Source organism: Seriola aureovittata, chromosome 11, assembly GCF_021018895.1.
Source record: "Seriola aureovittata isolate HTS-2021-v1 ecotype China chromosome 11, ASM2101889v1, whole genome shotgun sequence".
NCBI lineage: Eukaryota > Metazoa > Chordata > Actinopteri > Carangiformes > Carangidae > Seriola > Seriola aureovittata.
The window spans coordinates 18,317,712-18,326,921 of NC_079374.1; the positions used below are offsets into that span (position 1 = coordinate 18,317,712).

A 9,210-nucleotide genomic window follows, 5' to 3' on the forward strand; every position below is an offset into this window, starting at 1 on the left:
AATGTCCCTCAGTGAAGGAGAGAGAGTAGCAGAGACAGAGATATGTGGATCAGGTTCTGGCCGGAGTCCTGTACTGGCAGGCTGAAAGGAATTATGAATCCCAAGCACAGTTGTAATAGACTGAGAGATTACAACGATGAACAAACCGTCAGACATTACAGTTCAGAGTGCAGCTACCTGAGAAAATCAAAGACAACTGACAAGTTTTTTCTTTTAATCTTTTTGTTGTTTTTCTTTTTTGTCAATTTAAAGTGCAGAAATGCTCTCTCTCTCCCTCTCTCTCTCTCTCTCTCTCTCTCTCTCTCTCTCTCCATGCCTCTCTTGCACTGTTGGCCCACTGCTGTTTTAATTGATGTGGAATGTGACCGGGTAAATAATTGGACATTTCTAATTAATGTGATCAAAGGCAGCCATTCACTGTGGTGATGGCAGCAGCTGGGGCAGTTGGGAAAGGGTGGTCAGTGCTGCCGTAGCCATAGCTCTAACTGCTGTCTATAACTTATCAAAGCAGCAGTCATTAACAGCGTCGGGCTGAAGGTGTTTGAAAGAATGTAGCTCTGTGGAGGACACATTGTTTGGATTCCAGGCTTTAAAGTGTTCATTTCTTTCTCATTCTTCCTCGGCTTATTTTCCCTCTTTTCGCTCCATTCTACATCTCTGTCTCTTCTCTCCGGGGTACAGCACAAGAGCTGCATACTTTTTCTCCAGGCATTTCTCATGCAATTTAATCAACAAATACCTGTAATCAATGAAAAGCTCTCTTCAGTCAACATGTTACAAAACAAAAAAGCTCACACTGCAGATCAGGTGGAAATCCACATTGTGTATTTGCAAATTACATCACAGCACATGCAGTAAGTGCAGCAGTCCGAGCTCGTACTGAAGAAATCATATTGGTCTACAATGCTTTTTCTGTGGTTAGGTGCTAAATTGGATCACTGCAGTATTAATCCACTGAAGACTCAGGCATCCAAAGCTAACTCAGCTACGACGCTAGCAGCCTTGGCTGAGTCTATGCATTCCTCAATATAGATTGCTCTATTGATTTGTACAGTCTTAATCTAGTTCTTGATATTCAGCACAAGGCTTGGCAATGCTGTGACCTCTGAGGAACAGTAATCATACTTGGCTGCAGTGTGCTGACTCATCTGCTGGAGTAATTGAAGTTCTTTTTCAAGACAGTACAGGATAGACTGACAAGGAAATACCCCATCATTTGGACTATTTTCTTCATTTGGATAGAGTGCATGCAAAGTTCACTCCATGTGTATGATTGAGGAAGTGATGAACTTGACCTAATCTGCTGGACAAAGGAAAGCAATCTGTGACACCAACAACAAGTGACAAAACAATTTCTAGCATTACCAAATACACTGCAGTACACCCACATCGAATGTTATCAAATGGCTGATATCAGTTGTCACCACTCCCATAATTATTCTCAGACGCCCAGAGGGTGCATACAAGCATTGCCCCTGTTCTCCAGTAAAAAGGGACTTTTCAGGTTGTCCATACGAGCTGCTGTTGGTGACATCATCTGACTTAAAAAAAAAATGGCAAACAGCTCATGATACTAAGGAGCTATTTTAATTTATTTTGTGCTTAAACCTGGTCCGCTCCACGTTTATTATTGTAACCATGATGACGATGGTTTGGCACATAACAGCCTACTGAGCCGACTAGGAGGTGCACTAGGGCCCTAATAACTCACATGTTTATGTTACCGATGGCAACTGATAACAGCCATTTAATGGGGTGATAAAACTTGAAGCGGGTGGTATGTACGTATTCAGAGTCTATACAAGGGATTTGCGCTCCTCTGCAAATCAGGGGGCGAGACCATCAACCCCTCTGTGGTACCGGCTGCGAAAGCACTGTCATACCCAAACATTACCCAGCATCCACTTCCTCTCAGCAACTCAAAAAGTGACACCACAAATGAGACAGTTACTTGTGCCTGTGTGTATTCGTAAGTTGATACAGTGGTTATGTTTGTTGGGTTTCTGTCCATGGCAAACTGATTTACAGGAGGGTTCACTGCAAACCAAACTGAAGAAAAAGAATACCCAGCAGAGGTATTGCTGTGGGATGATGGGAATTGTTGAGTCAATACTGTGACGTACTGTAGAAGGAAACTTTCAACTGCTAATCTGTCTCATGCGATGGTGTGTGTGTATTTCTATATGCTGACTACCTATCTCTGGTTGTGATTTATAATCACGTCTCATGTGTTCCATGTGTTCCGTGTTGTAGTCGTTTATTGTAACCTGTTGTTATTTCATCTTCACTGTCTGTTTTCGAGATGATTCTTGAAGCTCTCCTGACATAAAAAAGTCCCGTCTGATTAAGATGTGGAAAACACTCATCTACACTCATCACTACTCATGTCGTGAGGAGAGTTTAGTGGCTTTAAAATTGTATATGATATATATTTTGCAAAGATGACATCACGACTGCTTTGACTCTCAGCAGAGCAGCACTAAGGCTCAACAGAGATGAATTATTTGTATGTCAGTGTTTCAGATGTAGCTTCAATGCTATAAATGTAGCTAAAATGAGGCTAGAACAGTGCGTTGCACACTTTTTGGCTGAGTTAGAGAACATCTTCACTAAATGTGACCTCAAGTTCCTATTATATTATATTGCTTCTCACCTCAACACTGATGTTGTGGTGTGTCATATTTTGTCTCAGTGATTAATGATTATATCCCAAAAAGCGTAGGATCATCTTTGCAATCTTTTGAGTTTTATTACTTTATTCATTATATATCATTGTCAGATTTATGGTAGATTTTGGCTGAGAGTTTGGTTTGGTTTTTCTGCAAAGGACTGTCTACAAGGATTTTCTGTATATTTCAAGGTCATAACAGTTTTTACTTTTTTTAATGAGTTATGAGGATCTTCCTTCCTAAATGATGAATTTATACTGTATAAGTAAATCCACATGATTTAGCCTGATTTATTACAACTACAAATGTGCTTTAGATACCCTCCTAGAGAAAAGGAGCTTTGGTGATTTCCAGTTTCATGTGCTAATGTTGCCGGGCCTGGCTGTGTCTCAGTAGAGTGGTTCTGACGGAGGTCCACGTCACACCCGCCACTTGCCCAGAATGGGAGCCGTCCATGGGGATCACCACTCTCTAACGCCCAGCTCCTCTCCGCCTCCTCAGGCTCTGGATGGTGGGTGGAGGGTGAGGGCCAAGGCCCCACGCCCGGGAGCAGTAACCTACCTCCAGAACCACTGATGGGCTTTCACTTGGCTTGTAAAGGGATAGTTACGTCAATAGACAACTCGACATCTATGTTTCCATGCCACCATGAGCTGTAGATAAACAAAAGTAAAACAAAATACTACAAGTCCTAATATTTCATGCGGCCAAAATACAAAAGAACATTTTGAATATTTGGAAATTTTCTGATTTACAAACTAGCATGACAGAGTATTACCAGTATATATTCCTAGGAATATTGCTGATGAGTGGCATTTGCATGTATTATGATGTCTGTCAAAATATTGAGAAAAGTTTTCTTTTTACTATTATTGTACACTTATTGTACATACAAATTAGCATTGTTAATGTGTGGATGCAAACTGAGCTGTTGTCCTTTATTTTTAACATTTTAAACTTTAGGGAAATGAACAATAAATTGAACAGTTTACATTAAAAACGCATTACTTGATTTGAGTGAACTATCCCTTTATATTGTAACACAAAGTGAAAGTCTGTGATTATCTGGGTGCTTGAAAAGTTTCTAAATGTCTTTTCTACATGTACTTTGGCTGCTCTGGCAAACTTAATCTTACGCTTGCAAATAATAAAAACCTAACTGTGATATTTTTCAATAACACATATAATATCTTGAAAGTGTTTGTTGTAGAAATGCCACCACTCCAACTGCAACTCCACTGCCTCTACTAATGCAATATTGTCACTAGATGAGCAAAAGAGACGAGTCTTAACATGTGCTTTGACTTCTTGTGTACTCTAATATCAACAATGCTGTGTGTATTGCTCTGGATATACTATGTATTTAAGGTTGTTGTTCCTGTATGTTGCAAATGTGGCTTGATATTTGAATTAAGTTGACTAACTACTCTGTGTATTTGATGTGTATGATACTTAACGTGTGGAACTGACACTGTAGCTCTAAATGATTTAAACTAGTCTTATACACAAATGGTCTTTTCTTACACCTGAATGCATGTACAGTAACTAATCTTTAAAGAGCTCTTTCAGACTATTAACAAGTTCATCTGAATCAGAGTTCTATATACAGCGTTATATTCTGCACCGGATCCAGTGCTGCTCCTCTCCACATATACCTGCCCTGTCAAAGAAATCCAGTTCAATGCAGGAAACTAGGTCTTTTGTGCCACTGTGGCCCTTGCATGCAATTGTTTCCTCCACTGACAGGGTCATAATAGCAGCTGTCAGTGTGGCCCCACAGGCCCACCTCCATGTTTGTTAGTGATGGAGATTGGAGGCAATACACTTCCCCGCACACACACACACGTCTCCTTCAGAGATGTGGTGGCCCAGTGGCCTTCTGGGAAATGCAGTCCTGTGTGAATGACAGCTGCATGGGAATGTGAAAGGAGCAGCACTAGAAGCGCGTCATTAAATGCCACATGGGTGTCACATCCTCCATCACTAATGCACATTTTTTCTCTCCCCATTTTCCCCTTTGTCATGTCTTTTTCTCTCTCTCTCTCTCTCTCCCTCTCCGACTGCGTCTCATTTTCAATCGTCTCCCCTTCTTCTCTCTCTCTCCTGCTCTCTCTCTCCTTCACCAACCAGGGATCTGAAAAAGGTTGGAGTGACTATCGTAGGACCGCAGAAGAAGATCGTGAGCAGCCTCAAAGCCCTAGATTCCCACACCAAGAATGGCCCAGTACCTGTTTAAAAAAATGAACCTGTCTTTCCGTCTGTGTTAACAGACTGTGGTTGCTAATTGCACTCTAACACAGTGGCTGCGTATCCAAGCTAGAAACAGATGGAAATGGGGGGGAGGGGGGTATATATGATTCAGATGAGGGCTTTCATTGTTTCGTTGAAAGACGATATCAAGTCCTGAGAGAGTGAAACAGGAAGAGTTCAGTGCGGATCTGCCAAGCCGGTTGACTGGCTGACTCTTCAAACCTCCATCCCTCCATGCCCAAGTTGAGATGCCTTACAGACTAATAGGAGGGTAGAGAGAGCAGAGGAGAGCCAATGAGGTCAGTGAGACCTGGTCAGCGATTCAAACTGGGACTGGACTGGGATACGGGGCAAGGACTGGACTGGACTAACATAAAAGCCGGAGCTCTCCAACACTGGCTAAGCTGGATAGCATAGCCTTCCCTTTACAGCCAAGAGGGGACGGGCATGCTCACAGTCTCCTCCCACCTGCCTGTGGAACGAGGCGGTGAAACGGCTGAGATGCCTTGTGTAGACGAGCATGGCAGACAACAGCAGCTCACCTGGATGTGGACCCTTCCTGGACTAATGAAGTCTGAGGCGTGAGATTTTCTTGTAACTACCTGCATTTCCTGTCTCTATCCATGAGAGAGCTGAGCTGGTATGGACACACCGAGACAATAACCGAGCCATTTTACTCTGTAGCTCTAACCTATAGCATTTGCATTCAGTAGACATGTCACATAAAAGCAATAATTATGATAATCAGTTCAATAGCCTGTAGTATGGAAGCCATGAGTCTGTCACATGTATAATGTATTGAACGCTGTGCTTTGAAGGTACAGGGGCCATAACGCACTTCACACACACAGAGTTTTCTTTTACGGTGAAATCTATGTTTCTATGTGCATATGAGCAGATATTGTACAGTTGTAGTGCTGTTCCCTCAACCCAATGCCCTCCGTGTGAAATCTCAGGATGTATACGTTCTTCGTTCTATTTTCTCTAACAAGGGGAAACAGATTGAGAGATGGAGCAGAGCCAGGAACTGAGAGTGCACGTTAAGATAGACGGGAGAGAGAAACCGGGGGGGGGGCGAGAGAGAAATTTATGAGAGGGGGAAGAGAACTTAAATAAGATGAAGCAGTGTCATCCAGGCCTCAGCTTCAGATGTTGTGTTGCGGAAGTGTTTTCAACTAGAAGTGAGTTTGTACTTGAGTTTCTTCTTCAGTTAAGAAAGGTTAGCATCATCAAACCCACACAACAACAGGTATAATTTCCTTTTCCAAGCTGTGAGATATATTCTCCGCTCAGCCAGTTTAAATCACACTGCTTCTCTGAAAAGTTTTGTAAACCTATAATCTGTTTGCTTTTGGTCTGAATCCATAACTTATTAACAAAAGCCACCTGGGATCTGTCATGTTCTTCTTTGATCGGAAATTTGCTGTAAAAAAAAAAAAAAAAAAAAAAAAAAAAAAAAAGGACTTTGATCTAGTGAGCTCTTAATCCATGAATCCTGGTGTGTTAAATGCAAAACGTAGAGTGCCTCCTGTAACTGTGTGTCGGGTTGGTTCATGGTGGGATCATCAAGCAAAACGCTCCAGTTTTAATTTGTTTTCAATGCAACCTTGGTCTTTTTTTTTTTTTTTTTTTCCGTGTTCTCATAGGGGGATGGGGTTTACCATCACTGCCCTAAACTAGAAAGGTGTGGAAATGCCCTGAGAGAGATGCAACACTTCCAAGAGATAATTGCTTTCCGAGATAGTATCCTAATACATCATGTGTCCAGGATGGGATTTCCTAAAGGCACCTTAGAACTTAGATGACCTTTGTACAATGAAGTACATACTTGAGATAGACAGATGCCACTCTTCTGCTTTGATGTCACCCAGTCAATCCCTCAGTGCAACACATACCCAGTATTTCTAAACTGGCACTTTGGTACTTTGTGCTGTTGGATGGGTAATATTTAACCACGAGGATGCTTATCTTAAAGCTTGTTCTCAGCACTTAGTACACAGTATTTGAGCACTTTGAATGGAAATGTTATTGCCTTGGCTATAGACTAATGGACAGGGGCGATTCTTGGTGCTTTTGGGAAACCCAGCCCTGTTCAGTGTATCAGTTGGTCCTCTGTTACTTGGTCTACCTGTGGATGCTGCTGTTGCTGCTATGTGTTCTAGTTAGCATGTACATAATGTAAACCATCGTAATGATAGCAACTAGCGCTACAGATCCCACTATATGTACATGGCCATCCCTCTTTGTAAAAATGTTTGTATGTATAAAAGAACAAATAAAAAAAATTGTGCAACATTTTAATTAAAAAAAAAAGAGACAAAAATCATCTGTATTATATTTTATCTTATTTTGAATTATAATTGTCAGCTTTGTTTGTTTTTTTTCTACAATAAAAAGACAATTATGATTACGTTATTATTTATTTGTTAACATTATACAGCGCAATGTTGATGTCTTTTTTGTAGCATACAGTAAATTATGTGTCAGTGCTATCTGTGTTTTGGTTTTTGACTTACTTTATAAACCTGGGACATCTGAGAGAGCAATACTGTTATGCACCCTATATCCAGATCCCTCATTTTCTGTCTCAAGACTGACCCGTGTGTCTGTGTGAGAGTTTACGTGTGCAAATGTAGATGGCCTTGTCTACTAATTGTAAAATGATTTGTAGTGGAAACATTTATATTTTTATAATAAATATTCGCAAAATATTTTCCAAAAAATGGATGATGATAGACCTGCTCCTGTGTTTTTATTTTATCACCCGATGATGTCACAGACCCAACACAAAATTATGGCTTTTCTTTTAACTGTAACCGTATTCCCATATGTTTATGAGATCACAAGTGGAAGTGAAACACTCATAACTCAGATGTCATCTTTTTTATTTTAAATTCCATAGATCAGCCTGTTGGCACATCTTGCCTTCAGGATAAAAGAGGAAGAAAAAAACTGACATGTACAGTGTACAGGACAGGTGTTTTAAATAACTGAGGAGTCCATAGAAAGGTCATTTATTGCCAAGAAAGGTCTTCTCCATCAATGCACTCTAAGAAACAGCAAATACAAACTAAAGTTAAGTCTAGAGAACAATGTATACGATATTCTCGACATCTCTTAACCCAGTGCAAAAATACCTGTATAATATCAAATGTTACACACCAAAATTACCCAATAATGTTTAGTGTGGTCAAATTTGAATAGACTATTGTACCATCTAGACTACTACATCTTAATTTTCAAGCAACTCTCACTACTTGGATACTTCAACCCTGAACAGTGGTTTTGATGGATGGCTTCCAGGCCTGGGAGAGTCCTTCCCTTATGGGAAAAAAAAACATGAAAGGTAACATGACATTTATGTCTTATTTTTAGAAATAGCATAAAAATGTGTACATGCTTCAAATTCATATTCAGAGGTCATTAAACAACAAGAAAATGAAAAGTGGATATTTAAGCCTGGATTTAAAGTGTATGTCATGCACACACAAATGGAAGATGGAAAGGAAATTATAATTAGACAAAATTATTTTATTTTGATATAATTAGGTGTGCATATTCCTCCAGTTCTTAATTTCCCTAGCCACTTTAGTATAATATATTCTATTTGCCATAGCCCCAATCTTTTTCTAACTATTAACGTACCGTACCCATAGTTGCTATTTGTGCCCACTACAATACAACTAATTTAAAATATTGGTATTTACACATTTAAAAACATTATTAATGTAATTTGAGGTTGTGCATTACTGCCCCCCAACGTTCTGTTGCGTTATTGGATTATCACATGATGCATTCTTCACCACCTTTCACTCCAAATGTTTGGATGTGCTACACTCTGTCCACAAACGCTCCCACATCTGTTAACCAGCCTCCAACTTATCCACCTCACCTCTGTTTCTAATCCTGTCCACCATGCTGCCAGCTCCGAATTTCCTCGGCCACATCTAATAAAGCATCTTGTTTCCGATCACGCATGGTTAGACCCGATTTGTTGTATGATTTTAACGTGGAAGTTCTGCTTTTCCTCTCTATTTGCTGACTGGGAGGAGATGGGATGTGTCAGAGAGGGGAAAGAGTGATGGTCGCTCTGCTCAACATTGAAAGGCTGACACTATCCAGATGCTCAGAGGCAGATGTGCACAGAGAGAAAACAGGACATTGCCCTCCCCAAGTCAGGAAACAATGAACACAGTATGCTTGACAACGCCACCAATTCAGCCTTGTTTCTTTTGTCTATAAAACCTCCAGGGTCCTGAACCCAATGGGGTGATGGGAAAGACAGCAGGGA

The 9,210-nt window shown here is 40.6% G+C and overlaps 1 protein-coding gene across 3 annotated transcripts in view; it reads left to right on the top strand.

Moving 5' to 3' along the window:
- The window catches only part of epha3 (eph receptor A3), a 101,025-nt gene extending 93,371 nt beyond the window's left edge, over window positions 1-7,654 (top strand). Inside the window, exons 17-18 of one of the 3 annotated variants that reach the window (XM_056389181.1) lie at window positions 3,066-3,180; window positions 4,800-7,654. In XM_056389181.1, the coding sequence (XP_056245156.1) occupies window positions 3,066-3,144 (79 nt within the window). In that variant the 3' untranslated portion in view covers window positions 3,145-3,180; window positions 4,800-7,654. Of the gene's footprint in view, window positions 1-3,062; window positions 3,181-4,799 lie in introns of all 3 variants that reach the window. The other 2 variants (XM_056389180.1, XM_056389179.1) reach the window with 2 other exon arrangements.
- Window positions 7,655-9,210: the final 1,556 nt, after the last annotated feature.